The sequence below is a fragment of the Rhinoraja longicauda genome, chromosome 9 (assembly GCF_053455715.1).
Source record: "Rhinoraja longicauda isolate Sanriku21f chromosome 9, sRhiLon1.1, whole genome shotgun sequence".
NCBI classification, from domain to species: Eukaryota; Metazoa; Chordata; class Chondrichthyes; order Rajiformes; family Arhynchobatidae; genus Rhinoraja; species Rhinoraja longicauda.
In genome coordinates, this window is record NC_135961.1 from 37,918,664 (window position 1) to 37,935,890 (window position 17,227).

At 43.2% G+C, this 17,227-nt stretch overlaps 1 protein-coding gene across 1 annotated transcript in view; it reads left to right on the forward strand.

Annotated features, from left to right (window-relative positions):
• Positions 1 to 17,227, forward strand: part of LOC144597057 (uncharacterized) — an 83,107-nt gene that overhangs the window by 52,630 nt on the left and 13,250 nt on the right. Inside the window, 8 exon segments of the mRNA XM_078405971.1 lie at positions 2,961 to 3,110; positions 4,782 to 4,943; positions 5,318 to 5,521; positions 5,644 to 5,748; positions 6,776 to 7,099; positions 13,822 to 14,014; positions 14,094 to 14,202; positions 15,593 to 15,748. Of these exon segments, the coding sequence (XP_078262097.1) occupies positions 2,961 to 3,110; positions 4,782 to 4,943; positions 5,318 to 5,521; positions 5,644 to 5,748; positions 6,776 to 7,099; positions 13,822 to 14,014; positions 14,094 to 14,202; positions 15,593 to 15,748 (1,403 nt within the window).

Consider the following 17,227-nt stretch of genomic DNA (forward strand, 5'->3'; position numbering starts at 1 on the left):
ACTAAACCTACCGCCCGGCCGCTGCTCCAACCGCTCCAACCGCCCACCCAAAAGAACTGAGTGATCTCCTGGGAGAGGCGAAAAACCGGATAAAAAACCCAGGCCAATTTGGGAAAAAATCCGGGAAATTCCTCTCCGACCCCAAGCTAGGCGATCGAAACTTGTCCGGGAGATCACACAGGTCTTACTCCTTACTATCCCCACACTATCCCCACACAATCCCCACACAATCCCCACACAATACTTCCCAAGCAACACAGCTTGGTGCTGCTGGCTGCTGCTACTGCTGATTGCTACTGAAGTTAACCTGTCTGTGGGATTCAGCACATGCACCCATATCAGTACTGCAGTTCCCCCAAGACCTCTTAAAGGGATTTACTTAATATGTGGGAGCTGGGCATATGTCTGGTTACCAGGACTCTCGCCATGGTATGATCAGGGATCTTATGAGACCTGGACAGGGTGCTGTTATCTAGCTTTTGTAATCCCACATTTACGAATTATAAATCACCCTCTACAGCATCCAGAGTGGCGTTCTAAACGAGCTGTATCAGAGTTTGAGAAGTTTTGGTGGATAATATTCCCGAGATGGGGAACCGCTTAAGCGGGAACTGAAATTAGAAACTTAGCTAGTCCTCTGGAACAATTAGCAAATTGTACTGCTGATGGGCTGTAAGAGACTCAGGAACAAATAGGCCAGCTGACAACTGAAATGGTGGCCCTGCATCTTGTCGCTCTCCAGAATCGTATGGCCCTAGATTTCCTGCTAGCCGAAAAAGGAGGCACCTGTGCGATGATAGGGCAAGAATGTTGTACATTTGTACCAGATGTATCCTCTAATATCACCAATATCGCGGGGCATGTGAAGGAGGTTATAGAAAGAGCGTTTAGCGTTTGAGGCCCTCTGAGGGGGCGCTGTGAACTGTTTATGTATGTGCTGTTATGTTTGTGTGCCATTGTATGTTCGTTCTTAGTTCCTGAACTGATGTACAGCACTTTGGTCAACGTGGGTTGTTTTTAAATGTGTCATACAAATAATATTGACTTTACTTGACTTGATTAGGAAAATAGGGGCAGATTTAGCCCAAGATCAAATTAATGCTTCAGGATGGGATTGGTTTGGTTTAGGATATTTGTGGGGGGCGATTCTCCATTATGGCAGTATCATTGTGTTAATTGTTGTGATTCTGTTAATCTGTTATTGCTTCGGTCCATGTATACGCCAACTATTTGTCAAAAGGACACTTTAAAAGACTGTGATTACAGCATAATCAAAGAGGGGAATGTAAGGGCTAATATTAGGAATGCAGCTATGTGGGTTTTATTGCAGGAGTGTAAAAGCTCCAGCTCGGATTATATTGCTGGGGCATCCTGTTGTCAGCATGGAAGTGCGGTTTATGGCTGATCATATCCTCTGATATCAGCAACCGGCGTTCAAAGCTTTGAAGTGTTAAGAAGAACATCTTGCCATATGGACTGCCCTTTGTTCCCAAGAAAGAAGAGGTCACGATGGACATGACGGACACGGAGGTCCCGAAGGACACAAAGATTTATAGGCCATTGTAAACTTGCCATATAAGGCAGCAATGGAAAAATACTGGCACATGTATTTAGGGTATAAAAGGTGTGTAAATGTAAGCTTTCGGAGAGAGAGGCTACACTAGCTGCCTGATCGTTTCTGAACGCTCCGGTGCCTAGGCTCTCTCCCACCTGGGTGAGTAGAATAAAGAGGTTAAACGAATTTGGTTGTCTGACTATTCTGTTAATAGGTCACGAACTACAACACACCCAGCAACTGGTGATGTCCATGAATCGCAGACTTCAAGCAGTTATTGCATGCAGAGGATATGCATCAAAATACTAAACATGACTACTTTCATTGCTGTGTCCCAAACATAATAGTGCCCTGAAATGGGGGAATATGTATAAACACTGCTATAATTTCTACATGGTGAAACCAAAATGTATAAAAATGGCCTTTATTAAAATCTGACAATGTGCACTTTAACCATGTGATTTGTTCCATTAAAAATCTCAAATTGTGGAGTACAGAGGCAAATAAATAAATGATGGGTCTTTGTCCCAAACGTTATGGAGGGGACTGTACCTGCACCACAGGATCTATCTGTGCGAAGGGCCCTACCATTTACTGTGTAGGTCCTGCCCTGGTTAATTGTACCAAAATGCAACACCCATATATCTGAATTAAACTCCATTGGCCATTCCTTGGTCCAATTGATCAAGATCACACTAATCTTATTTAACCTTCTTCACTGTTTACAATGCCTCCAGTTTTAGGGACATTTGCAAGCCTACTCATCAGACCACCTGCCTTGATCGTTGAGTACATCCGAGAACCACTGTAAAAATGAGTGCCAATTACCATGAGTGTTCTTACAGTGTTTATGACTGTAAAATTTATAAAGATCTGGTTTACTTTTTTTAGTTTGGTTTAGTTTAGTTTAGATATTCAGTGTAGAAGCAAGCCATTCAGCCCCCCCCCGCCCCCCCCGAGTCCGCGGAGACCAGCGATAGTTCTATCCTACACGCTAGGGACAATTTACAGAAGCTGATTAACCTACAAACCTACACATCTTTGGCATGTGGGAGAAAACCAGTTCACAGGGAGAACGGACAAACTCCACACAGACACCATCCACAGTCAGGTCTACCACTGTGTCACCCCAAATGGTACCAATGTTAAAATAAATGAATTACACTGGATTTTGAGAAATGGAATTGAAGCAATAAGGCATTGTTTTCAATCAAATAACTGAATTTTATTCTTCTCCTCATTCTAACAACACTTCTACTTAGCTGTCAACATCTGTGAAGGACAGAGAAAATGTACCAGTGGTTCATTTAACTATTCTGATGTGTTTTAGTGACTTTAATCAAAAATGAAGCGTAACATATTTTTAAAAGGGCTAAAGTTTTTTATGATCTATACTGTATTCCAGATACAATGTGTGCATCATGGCATACGGTCAGTCAGGCAGTGGCAAAACATATACTATGCTGGGGCCTCATTCTGAAGGAAACATCACATTTTCTCTGGAGTCACAGATAGATGAAGGAATTATTCCCAAAGCTACAAGAGAGTTATACAGGTATGAAGTGCTTTTATAGTCAATCAGATTTTGTTTCAGTTTTGGACAATGCAAACTGTTGGCCCTTACCAGCAATCAACCCACTGATGCTCAGTATTGGTTTTGTCAGGAAAGGTTGGCTCCGGCCCTCACTTCTGCCTAGATTCATACACAGGTAAAAGAGCTGAATTCCAGAGGCAAGGTGACAGTGCCTTGACATCAACGCAAGATTTTGGCAAGTGTAATGAATGCAAACAAAAATTAAACTTTGATTCCAGAACTCTCCACTGTGACTAGCCCTCAATTCCCCCCAGATTCCACCACTCTCCTGCACACTCAGAGCAATTTGCTATAGCCAATTAACTTACCAACCAGCATGTCTTTGGATATGAAAGGAAGCTGGAGCCTTTGAAGAAAACCCATGTGGTCACAGGAAGAACATTCAAACCCTACAAGACAGCACTGGAGGTCAGGATTGAACCCGGTCTCTGAAGCTGTAATGGAACATTTCGCTATTTAGATATCTCTGATGGCCCATAGCAACAGACTTGGATTGTTTTCTCTGGAATGCCAGAGGTTGAGGGGAGACATGATAGAAGTATATAAAGTTATGAGAGGCAGAGGTAGGGTAGACAGAACCTTTTTTCCCAGGTGGAACTATCAAACACTAGGGGGCATAGCTTTATGGTGAGAGGGCCAAAATTTAAAAGGAGATATGCAGGGCAAGAGTTGTGAGTACCTGGTACATACTGCCAGGAGTGATGGTGGACGATAGTGGCATTTAAGAGACTTTTAGATGAGCACATGGTTATGCATGAAATGGAGGGATATGGATCATGTGCAGGCAGATCAGAGTTAGAATCGTGTCAAGCACAGACATTGTGGGCCGAAGGGCATGTTCCTGTGCTGTACTATGTTTTCATTCCGCTGCGAGTTATAAGCTTGTGCTCCAGCTTCTCCTTCACTCCATCACCAGTGCGAAGGATGTGCCATTAGCAACATCATGTCTACCTAGAAATAGGATACCAACTCGGGTTTGCTTCTGCCATGGATAGACCCCACCATCCCCCAAAATGCTTATTCAAGCAAATGATGCAATCATCTCTTTGCTACCCTGCCTCTTTCAGCCATGAGCTTGCATAGTTTAACTGCTGCTAGAAGGAGACAGCCCCAAAGAACATCAACCATCCCTTGGAGATCATGGAGCCCACTTTCCTGGAATCAAGGCAGAAACACTTGCAGTCATTTTTAGTTGTACACTGGGAGCCTGAGCCAAGACTTGGGCTTCCCGCCATCATAGTAGCCAGCATTGTGTCAATTTAGTTGACGCCACAAGATATCAAGCAATGAATGATGGCACTGGATAACATGAGTGATGATTTCTGACACCACCCTGACTAGAGTGTTGAATACTTTTGCACCAGAACCACTCTTGGCAAGCCATTCAGATACACTTATAAGTTGGAGTACAGGTATCAATGCAATAATGTGGAAAGTTGCATGGGTATTTTTTGTGTAAAAAAAAGGGATAGCTTCTAGGCACCCAACATGAGAGATTTTTTTTAAAATGTTGAATATATACCTTTGCAAATTTTCTGCAAAAATAACAAGTTTAAAATGTAACTAATGAATTATTCAGCACATTTAATGCATTTTTCTTTGGGGACTTTCTACCTTTTGTTAACTTTGCAGGCTGATATCAAATAGGCCAGACACATATTCTATTGAAGTGTCTGTCGTGGAGGTGTACAACAATGAAATCATTGATCTACTGGCAAAAAGCAGTCGTGGTGTAAAACCGGAAATTGTGACCACCCTCATTGATGGTAGCGATATCCCTTTGTTAGCTTACACGTAAGTAAATCATTTTTTACATTTTTGTGGATGAATGTTAGATTGTGCATTCTTGACATTTTTTCGGGCAAATGTTTGATGTCCTTTGTTTCCTCGTTAAAAAGATGCCCATCCAATCTGCTCCACACTTCTCTTGTTCACCTGGCTGAACAAATTCTCCTGTGCACACTACCTCCAAGTGGTTGGTGTAGTTGCCTGGGTCCAAGCTAAGCCTGGATCTTTGTGGAACAATCTATGTCTCAGAATACTCAGGCCTTCTCCTTCACCCGGTTCTACAACATATCAATGAGTATCAGCACTGTTTCCTCCACATATACTGTTTTCAAAACTCTTATAATTTCCAGTTTAGTTTAATTGAAACTGTTCAACAATAGTTATAGGTTGCTGCATTTTGCTCTGTTTCATGGTGTTATGGCGGATGTGGGTATCCCGGGGAGCCACGGCCTGCTGACCAGGACGCACCTGGAAGGTCCAGCTCGTTCCCTGGAGACTGTACTCACCCGCCCGGTGGGCCCGGTTCACCCGCTGGGCCCGATTCACCCGCTGAAGACCCGCACCACGGACCGGAAAACCACCCGGTAGGCCCGACTCATCCGCCGGAGACCGGGGACTCGCCTGGTAGGCCTGACTCGCCCGTTGCAGATGGTGAAACCCAGAACTGGAACCCGCCCGAAAACCTGGCTCGCCCACTGTGGACCAGGGACTCGCCCGCCCCAGATGGAGGATCTGCGGCCCGGAACCCACCCGGAAGGCCCGGCTCGCCCATCTCAGATCGAGAACCCACGGGAACTCACCTCGAGGGCAGGTAAGCAGACCGGCTGTGGGAGGGAGTGCACGGCCTCGACTGTTGGAGGGCCTGCAGCATCCTGGGACTCGGCTGGTCTGGGTGCTGCTCCCAGCTACCGAGCACATAGACGCAGCCTACAGCAGTGGAGCAGAAACGTAGGACATCAACAGCTACACTTGGCTTGGCCAACCCTGCAACACTGCCAGGGCAACAGACCTTCATGGTCAGGTCAAGATCCCTGCTCTTACAACAACTGGGACTTGAAAATGGCATCAAACTGGTAACACTGCATACTGTATTAATGTACTACTGCTATACATTTGAACTGGATCTGAAATGCTTATCTAATATGTATCTATGTGCTTATGTAGAGTGATACTTATACTGAACTGTATACAAAAATGAATTTTACTGTACTTCGGTACATGTGTCAAATAAAGTACCATACCATACTCAAGTAACAATGTAATTTAGTCCCCACCTTTCATTGTGATTGGTCAGTGTAGATGGGCTATTGCATGCTAGCCAATCGTAGTGCTTGTTAGTAGTAGTCCCGCCTAGTACGTGCTTTATAATATTAAGAACTCGCCTACGTCAGGCAGTTGATGTAGCAGCTCGGAGCTGTAATGTACTGCAGGTCCTATGATGGAAGTGCTTCAATAAAATGATGCGTTGTATCTTAGCGTGTACTTAAGCACTTTATTACATGGTGTCAGAAGTGGGATACGAACCTACGCCTCCAATTGGAGACCAGAAATTTAAGAACTTTGCTAAACGATGGGACTTCCAACACATTACCAGCAGCCCCGAATTCCCGCAGTCCAATGGGCTCACCGAACGCGCTGTCCGGAGTGCGAAACAACTCGTGGAACGAGCATACCTTGCCAAATCCGACGTATACCTGGACTTACTCAATCTACGGAACATTGCACGGGATCCTGTCCTAGGCTCAGGACAGCGACTAATGTCTCACCATACCCGTGCTCCCCTGCCTGTCTCTCAGCAGCTATTCCAGTCGCACGTTCGGTCCCCGCCCCTGGTGCAGAAGCAACTACAACGTCAACGGGACACACAGAAGTGGTTCTTCGACAAGTCCAGTAAGCCACTCACACCTCTTGCACGTGGACGTGGTTTGTCTGCAAACCGACAAGGGCCATACACGACTGGGACACATTTACGGCCCTTCCAAGGAGCCACGTTCATACCTGGTCGAAGTGGACAGGGTCATCTACAGACGCAACCGTCAACACATCCTTCCGGTGAAGGAACCGCGTCCTGCAACTCCGAGTCCTGACGCCCCGCATCTCGTGTTCGCTCCCACAGTTGATTCACTACCAACCGTTGTTCCTGCCGCGGGTTCCCCGCGTCGGTCCGTGCCTGGCGCACCCATGTCGTTTCCCACTAGTCCTGTCAAGTCGCCTGTTGCGTCCCCACTCTCCTCCCCCGTCTGTTCTCCCGCAAAAGGAGGTGAGGCGGTCTCTTACCGCACGAGGGCCGGACGGGTTTGTAGGCCACCCATTAGATATGGTGATTTTGTGTAACTTTGCTAGTATATTCTTCACATTTTTGTTTTTTCATTGCTTAAGCTACCGTTGTTCCTTTATTTCTACAAGAAGAGATGTAGATGGGCTATTGCATGCTAGCCAATCGTAGTGCTTGTTAGTAGTAGTCCCGCCTAGTACATGCTTTATAATATTAAGAACTCGCCTACATCAGGCAGTAGATGTAGCAGCTCGGAGCTGTAATGTATTGCAGGTCCTATGATGGAAGTGCTTCAATAAAATGATGCGTTGTATCTTAGCGTGTACTTAAGCACTTTATTACAGTCAGGTCTTGACTTATATACAGGTCCTTCCCAGGTTAGGAAAGAGCTCCATGCCTGTGAACTGTTCATAACCTGATCAGTTCGCAAGCCGAAAATGTGGCCACAAACCAAGTTTCCACGTGGTAGAAGACGCCTGCAGCCCCATACCATCCTGAAAATCCATCCTACTGGCTTGCTAAATGTTCAATCATATCTATCAACTCTGCATACATCAGCTAATCATAAACTAGGGAGTGCATGTAGTGCACAATTGTATGCAGTTCAATTTCACTCCTGGTGTAATATTACTTCAACATGGTCTCCATTATGATTTATGCCAGATAAATCAAAATTGGATGGAGTAAAGCAACAGAACAAGTGCTATTCTCTCCAATTTCTGGGATTATGTGACTGGATATTTCTGGAGGTGTACTGCAGCACACATTCTGCAGTTTATCCAAATTGGTTATGGTATGCTGCGCTTTGAACAATATTACTCGGCAATGAGGATTTAATCTTTAAGATGGAAGCTAGTGTAGACAAATCGGAGAACCTTTTCCAAAGAATCACCATGTTAAGAAGGTGGTGCAGAGAAAGTCTGATTCCACGAAAGGACAACATCTTCTCATAAGCTTGCCTACATACATTTGTGTAACTTCAAACCTTTGCTCTTATCTGCTGTAACTATTGTAGTTTCAGCAAAGATAGACTCCTCAGCTTCATTCTCTGACTTAGAAACACCCAGCAATGTTAATAATTTGCAATTGTTTAATGTCCTTCAGCTGCCTCGGTGTCTGTCCTGTAATGGTCCACATCCATGATCTCTTCACAACCTGTGGCTGCTCAGAGGCAAAAGTGGCTGTTGACAACCTTGAACAACCCAATAATTGAAGTCCAAGAATGGTACAACCAAAGTTATTTATGGAGAAATACTGCACCAGGCATCAGGTTTACTTCAGGCATGTAACACAGACCTAGTCTGAAAATAGCAACGAGACACAAACAACTGCGAATGCTGGAATTTTGAGTAAAAGACAAACTGCTGGAGGAACTCAGCAGGCCTGGCATCTGTGGAGGGAAAGGACAGAAGACGCTTTAAGTTGTGACCCTGAAACATCATCTGTTCATTCCCTCCACAAATGGAAACACTGTGTGATCATTATCAATCTATGTCTTACCATGGTTTTTCAGACAATTTCCATCCCTCTTGATTACACAGTGGTCCAAAAATCTTTAAACTAAATATATTAACTGAAATACAGAGTTACAAAGGATCACAACCCTCGGAGAGAAGAAATTCTATCTCAAATGGCATGCCCCACATCCTTAGACTGCCCATTATTTCTGAACTCTTCACCAGCGAAAATCTCGCAACATCAACCCCTTTACAACCTTGTCGTAAATTCTATTCTGTTCAGTCTTTTCTCACAGGATTAACCCCTTGTCCCATGAATCAAACTAGTGTATTGCCTCAGGGGAAGCATATTTTCCTCTACACAAAGAAAATATATCTGATACTGCAAACAAGGTCACAAATCCTGTAATCTTGAAAGAAGATCTCCTTACTCAACAGCTTAAATATTCATTTGTCAAGCACTAACCAAATGTGTGCAAGATCTGTTAGTGATATAATTGTGCAAGTTGGGGTAATGGAAACTTAGCAGTCTCACAACTCATGTAACACATCCTCATGCACATTTGCATGCACCTACAGATCTTTACCTCTTCCTCTTCCAAGAATTCTAACATAGTACAACCCCTGTGGCTTCAATATTGGTAGAAGAAGATTCACAAACAATCAAAGTAGGTCAACTTCTGCACCACTGACAAGGCTTGTATTTATTGCTATTCTCAATTGCCCTTGAGAAAATGGTGGTGACAGGTGGCTTCGAAAATTTGCATCTTTCAGGTGAATAATTTTTGTGGAATCTTTGGGTAAGGAGTTGGGTAGGTCTGGATGCGACTTGGAGATGAATTTGCAGGTGTTGATGTTCCAATGCAGTTGCTGATGATGTTCCTATGCAGTTGCTACCATCTTCATCATGACAGTTGAGGTAATGGGTTTGGGAGATTCTATTGGAGTGACCTTGGTGAGTACGGCATTGTATTTTAGATATTACCCATGGTGGACCAGTGGTGGAGGGAATTAATTGTTAGGCTGGTTGATGACGTGTCAACCAATTGATCTGCTTTGCCATGGATAATGTCAAATGTTTGTGCTGTTGGAGCTGTACTCATCCAGCCAATGGAGAATATTCTGGCACTCTCCTGATGTGCCTTGTAGTTGGTGGACAGGTTTTGAGTATCAGGAGGTGAATCATTTGCTACAGGATACCCAGCCTCTGACCTGCTCTTGTATCCGTGCTACACAGCACAGAAATGCACGTCGGCCTGCCCTGACCAAGTTGATTGGGTTAATCCCATTTCCTTACATTTGGCCCGTCGCCCTATAACCCTTCCTATCCATATATCTGGGCATAGCTGATCCAGCAGAGCTTGGCCATGACCATCAAAAATCAAAGATTGGTGGTTAAATTCTGTCATGTCGGAAATGGACTTTGCCAGGCACTTTGGTGACACGGATATTATTTGCTCCCTATTTGCCCATACCTGAATTTTGTCTCTGTCTTGTTGCATCAAGGCGTGGACTGCCACATATGTACTCCATAAAGGGCTCTGACTTGGTCTGCTTCACCTATATTTATGCAGGGTTGACACAACGTTTGGCATACAAGGCAACATGAAGTATGGATAGAAGAGGTGGAATGTGATAGCAGATGAAAAATGAAAAAAATGAACTTTGATCAAAAGTGAAATATCAACGTGCATAGAACATTGAGTGACAGGGAACAGGGAGCGGAGTGTCAAAAGTAAAAAATGTTGGAAACAATCAGCTGGTTGGACATGTGTGGAGAGTGTAGAAGGGTTAATGCAGCAGGTCAAAGATCCTTCATCAAAAGTTTGGAAAGAGAAAAAACACGAAACTGAGGGAGGGATGCAGAGGACAAAGGAAATATCTCTGATAGGTTGCGGACCGGATTACCATGGTGATCAGTTGCAGTGAAGTTATCTGATTGATTGGTTAACAAGGGCAGAACTATTATCCCTCAAGCTTGCCATTGAGCCTGTTGTAAGAGCAGGACTCCGAAGGAATGAATGTAGGTGCTCCACAGAGCAGTCACACAATCTTTGTTTAGTTTCTCCCATGTAAAGAAGACTGCTGTGAGCATTGACCACAATAAAAGATTAAAGGATGTAAGTGAATCACGAGTAGTGGAAAGAAAGGTTGCTTTTCAGATGGGAGGGAAATGTGCTAAACTTTTGTGAGTATAATAGTAAACTTCAAAGTGGAGAGTGTCCTTGGAATGGGGACATATGGCAGATGAAATTTAATGCAGGAAAATGTGGTGCCCCTTTTTCTATGCTGTACAGTTCTCCGACTCTAGAGAGTCAGCAGAGGCTGAGTGTGGGCCATGGCCCTCAGTGAAGTCTTCCTTGATTCTGTGAAAGCTTGTCGTACATAGTCTCTTGCCCTCCTGCGGTGCTGCTATCAGTGAGCTGCTCCGCATTTTGCTGCAGAGCATTGAGACTGATTAACCAAGATTAATGTGATTGATCACCCTCAAGATTATTGACAATATTAATGATTGCATGGAAGCTAATAGTATAGCCTATTTGATTGGTGCTGGTGGCCACTCTTTCCGGGAACAAAGAATTAATTGCAAACATATGTGGCATTTTCTAGATGGATTCCACTAATACGTCGAAACAATGAACTGCAGGTGCTGGTTAACAAAAGAAGGCAAGAGTACTGGAGTAACTCGGTGGGTCAGGCAGAATCTCAGGAGTCTGCACAATTATGCCTGCAAGTGGTCACAATGCAACTAGTCACCTTCCAAAAGATTCACCACTGTTTGCTTTCTGTCCAGAACCATTCGGTTCATTAACAACTAGAAACATACAGCAGCTGTGCCACCTGACCCAGATTGTTCCTTCCTGTAACATCTCCAGCATCTTGCATGTGAGTCACCAGCTAGGTTTATTGAATCTGTCCAGTCTCTCTCAGTGAGTGACCGCAATGGGAAGAGGCATTGTTATTGCTTTACTGGGGTATGTCAACAAATACTCTCTTGAACTTCTACGGGTGTACAGTAGAGAGCATATTGACTGGTTGCATCACGGCCTGGTTCAACAACTCGAATGCCCAGGAACAAAGAAGATTGCAAAAAGTGGTGAACACTGTCCAGTCCATCACAGGTACTGACCTATCCAACCTCATCTATTGTAGACAGAGGTTCACCTGCACCTCCTCCAACCTCATCTATTGTAAGACAGAGGTTCACCTGCACCTCCAACCTAATCTATTGTAGACAGAGGTTCACACGCACCTCCTCCAACCTCATCTATTGTATCCGCTGCTCTAGATGTCAACTTTTTTACATCGGCGAAACCAAACGCAGGCTCGGCGATCGTTTCGCTCAACACCTTTGCTCAGTCCGCCTTAACCAACCTGATCTCTCGGTGGCTGAGCACTTCAACTCCCCCTCCCACTCCCAGTCTGACCTTTCTGTCATGGGCCTCCTCCAGTGCCATAGTGAGGCCCACCGGAAATTGGAGGAACAGCACCTCATATTTCGCTTGGGCAGCTTGCAGCCCAGCGGTATGAACATTGACTTCTCCAACTTTAGATAGTTCCTCTGTCCCTCTCTTCCCCTCCCCCTTCCCAGTTCTCCCTCTATCTTCCTGTCTCCATCTATATCCTTCCTTTGTCCCGCCCCCCTGACATCAGTCTGAAGAAGGGTCTCGACCCGAAACATCACCCATTCCTTCTCTCCTGCGATGCTGCCTGACCTGCTGAGTTACTCCAGCATTTTGTGAAATAAATACCTTTGATTTGTACCAGCATCTGCAGTTATTTTCTTACAGGCACTGACCTCTCCACCATCGAAGAGACCTACAAGTGTCGCTGCCTCAAAAAGGCAACCAACATCATCAGAGACCCATACCACCCTGGCCACACTCTAATTTCACTCCTGCCATCGGGAAGAAGCAATAGGAGCCTGAAAATTGGAACCTCCAGTTCAGGAACAGGTTCTTCCCTACAACCATCAGGCTATTAAACACAACAACCTCCAAAGATGCTCAGAGTTACATAGACTTGGGGGCATTATTTTTGACATTGCACTATTATTATTTGTGTGTTTGTATATATCTATACTGCACTATTTTTGTTCAATAAGTGTTTTACAGAGTGAGATGTTTACATACAGTGCCCTCCATAATGTTTGGGACAAATACCCATCATTTATTTATTTGCCTCTGTACTCCACAATTTGAGATTTGTAATAGAAAATATCACGTGGTTAAAGTGCACATTGTAAGATTTTATTAAAGACCATTTTTATACATTTTGGTTCCACCATGTAGAAAGTACAGCTGTGTTTTTACATAGTCCCCCCTTTTCAGGGACACATGGCTTCACAGGTGTTTGTAATTGCTCAGGTGTGTTTAATTGCCTCCTTAATGCAGGCATAAGAGAGCTCTCAGCATCCTGTCTTTCCAGGAACTTCTTTAGCCAGAGGGTAGTTAATCTGTGGAACTCATTGCCATAGAGGGGTGTGGAGGCCGTCAGTGGATATTTTTAAGGCAGAGATAGACAAATTCTTGATTAGAATGGGTCAAGGGTTATGGGGAGAAGGCAAGAAAACAGGATTAGGAGGCAGAGATCAGCCATGATTGAATGGCGGAGTGGACTCAATGGGCCGAATGGCCTAATTCTACTCCTATAACTTGTGAACGAGATGTTTAGCATGACAGCCAAGAGTAAGCAGAATCTGTGAAACTACAGAAGAAGCTTCTGCTTTTCTATTACAGAATTTCACTTGGTTATCCATACTCAAACTAGATAAGTTACCATTACAGAGTAAGAACTGTATCTGTGTCATTCTGAAAGTTATTCATATTCTTTGAGGGATTAAAAACAAAGACAATTCTGGACCAGAAGGTAGCGTAAGGAACCTATGTCCAGGGTTATACGATTAGCATAGGATAAAAGAATTCATGCAACTGCAGATTCTGAAACTCTACTAAGAAAGCATTCTACCTTGCATTCAGTCATTTTGATTCCATGAGACTGCATCAATAATTATCTTTCAAGATAGCTCCCAAAGAGTACTGGCATCAAATAGCTTTAATTATTTAATATTAAACATTTGTTCTTTGAAATACAAAATAGATCATGTTTCTTGCTTTATGAGCTTATAACATCATTGTTTGCTGTAATACAGATATGTTGAAAATCCTGCAACAATTCTGAATATAATCTCCCATGGGTTACGACATAGAGCCAAGCATTCAACACTAATCCATGCACATTCCTCGCGGTCCCATCTTGTGATAACAATCACTGTAACCACAAAAGCCACTGCTGACAATAGGCCAGGTAAGGAAGCCTGAAGAGAACATTTTCCCAGTAATGGAGTTTGTTGATTATTTTTCAGTTTTTTAAAACTTTATTGTTCTAGATATATGGATGCAAAGCGCATCATTGAATTCTCAGTCTTCACAATCCGTGGCTATGAAGCACTCAACCACAGAATCTACTATGTTTTCAAGACATCTCAAAAGCAAGCTACAGCTGGTGGATCTTGCTGGCAGTGAATGTATCGGTAAGCGGCATTAAATCCTTCCACTCGAACAAGCTAGCCACTACAGTGAACAAATTAGACACTTTTAGTTTTAGTTTAGTTCATTGTTACGTGTACCGAGGTTTGCTTCATCAAATATCTAGATACCAACAAGGATAATTAGATATGCTAAATTACTAACAGATAACTTAGAACCTGCTGAAATACAGGTATAAAGTGGCTGGTTTTCCTCTGTTGATAACCTTGATATTTACTTTTCATACCACATAAAAGGCAGTGAATCTACAATATGTGATTTTGCACTTTCCATCTTCTGATTTTTGACAGTGACCCTGATTGATGAGGGAACCAACTAGCTCAGAGATGCACTCTACTGCATCCGCACTCATTTTAACATGATTCTACTTTCCCAGTGGCAAAACCATGCATGATGCACATGTGCAATCAGTATACGTGTTCTATTGTGCACTTGAGGTGTATTTTGGTTCCTGGCAACCACCTACGTAGGATATCTTTTTTTTTTTTAAACCACATGAAAAATGCCCAGTGTTTTGTATGGTTTAAAGGTGGAATGGGATTTAAGAGAATATTGAAACTCCTTATGGTATCTGTGCTGATCAGACCACTGTGCAGGTAGACACAAAATGCTGGAGTAACTCAGCGGGTCAGGAGCATTCTCCTAAGATGCTGCCTGACCCGCTGAGTTACTCCAGCATTTTGTGTCTACCTTCAATTTGAACCAGCATCTGAAGTTATTTTCCTACACATAGTCTACTGTGCAGCATCAGACCTCCAAGATGTTGGTGCTGACTATTCAAGGAGTTAGAACACCCTCCTCCAGTACATGATAATCAGAAAAAAAAGCTGACATCCATAGATTATCATCATGGCAGATGACAATTCTAAAAATCTAAAGAAGTTTCCAAAATCCATGAAAATAGAAAATCTTGACCAAGCCTTAAGTGGGCCATGTTCTGAGCAATTTGAAAAGGCATTATCCTCCTAGTTGTGCAGCAGTGGGCCATTATAATTATCTTTAGTATCCTGGGCTAGAGAGAGGTTAAACCAGCACGGATATCTGCTCCTGATCAAATATTAAATGTATCAATAATTAGCTGATAATTGCCATTTGTGTATTCCCAGGAGTATAATTCTGCCCTGAGTGAACATGCAATACACAGGCAAGAAAGGAAAGCAAATTTAAAAGACCATATACATTTTTGAGTTAATGATGAAATTTAGATTTGTCCTTCTCACCTCCAGCTCTTCCCACCCCCTATTCATCTAAAGAAAGGTCCCAACCCGAAACATTATCTATCCTTTTTCTCCAGAGATGGTACCTGACCCATTGAGTTACTCCAGCACTTTGTGTCCAGCTTTCAAGTTTAACCTGTGGTTTGATTTCTGACAGGAATGTCAGGAGTAACTGGTGCAGCTTTGAGAGAGACTTCATTTATAAATCGCAGCTTATCAGCATTGTCTGATGTGCTTGGAGCACTGGCAGAACAACGTTCACATATACCTTATCGAAACAGCAAGCTGACTCATCTACTCCAAGATTCCTTGGGTATGTACATGTTCAGTAAAAATTGTTTCACAATTGCCAATAGTTTTTGATTTCAGGTGCTTGCACTATGATTCATAATGCACACAACTACAATTTGCAGAAGGACACTTTGTGCAAAATTAACAAGCTGCACCTTACTTTCAAATTTCTATTCATTTATGTATGCTTAACGTCTTTCAATTGCTTGATGCTTCTGAATGAGGGCATGGCCAAGCTGAGATTCAACACTTTGCTTTCAGTTTGACTTAGCCTGCAAAATTTCAACATGGCTGGATACTCGAGGCATCAATCGATGCATCTTCTCTGGAATACTCCCAGCATGGCAGGAATGAGGGTCTCAGAGCAGAAAGGAGGCAGTTGGAGGAAAATATTGCCATCAACAACAGCAAGAATAGCAGACAGGAAGGGCAGGAGCACAGGAAAGAGAAAGGAAAGACCAATGGTTTAAACTACATTTATTTCAATGCAAGAGGCTTAACAGATAAGACAAATGATGTTGGACATAGATTGGCTCCGGGGAATAAGATGATTTAGTCATAACAGAAACATGACACACACACGCACGCATGCGCGCGCACACGCACACACACACACACACACACACACCTGTTGATGACAGAGGCGGAGGAGTGGACTCTGTATCTTTTCTCTGTTACTCCTAGAAATCCTCCTTCCTTCAATATTCTTAGACTGTTTTCAAATTATATCATCTAAATGGGATGGTTATATTGACCAGATCGGATGGATACCATGTGGATCTATCTTTCCTTTTTGTTTATCCATTCTTTGTACAGGATGGTACTATTCTTAATGATAGCACAAGTCAGAAATGTTTCTCTTAACAGTGAGGGAAAATAATGCACTTATATTAAACCACAATAAGCCTTTTGAATCTAGGTCAGCTTCAGTTACTGCACTAATAGCTTTCGTGATAGCATGAAGCCTTTCAAGTGTGGAGTGTGAATAAACATCACAAGAGAGTTGGGGGGGGGGGGGCTGTTGCCATTTATGATAAGGATGGACATAACTACAGTGCTTGGAAATAATATTTTCAGGGGATCATCCAGTGATGCTGTATGGATCTTAGAACTTAGAAACAGGAGGGGAATGATCACTTTGATGGAACTGTGGTATCGGCCAGCAGGAATTAGAAGGGCAGATGTCGGGGTGATTGCAGATTCCAGATAGTTGCAAGAATAAGAGAGTAGTATAGGTGAGAGATTTCAACTTCCCTGATATTGTCTGAGACTCCCATAGTATTAATAATTTGGGCGGGATGAAATTTCTTAATGTGTCCAAAAAAGCTGTCTTGCAATACTGGACCTCCTTTTAGGGACTGAGTTAGAGCAAGTGGCTGAAGTGTCAGTCGGGAAGATCTTGGGACCAATTACTTTAATTTTATCAGTTTTTAAGTATTTATGGAGAAAGGTACAGGAAAAATGTAACAGATTCTACAGGAACATTCTTATTAAAAAAGTG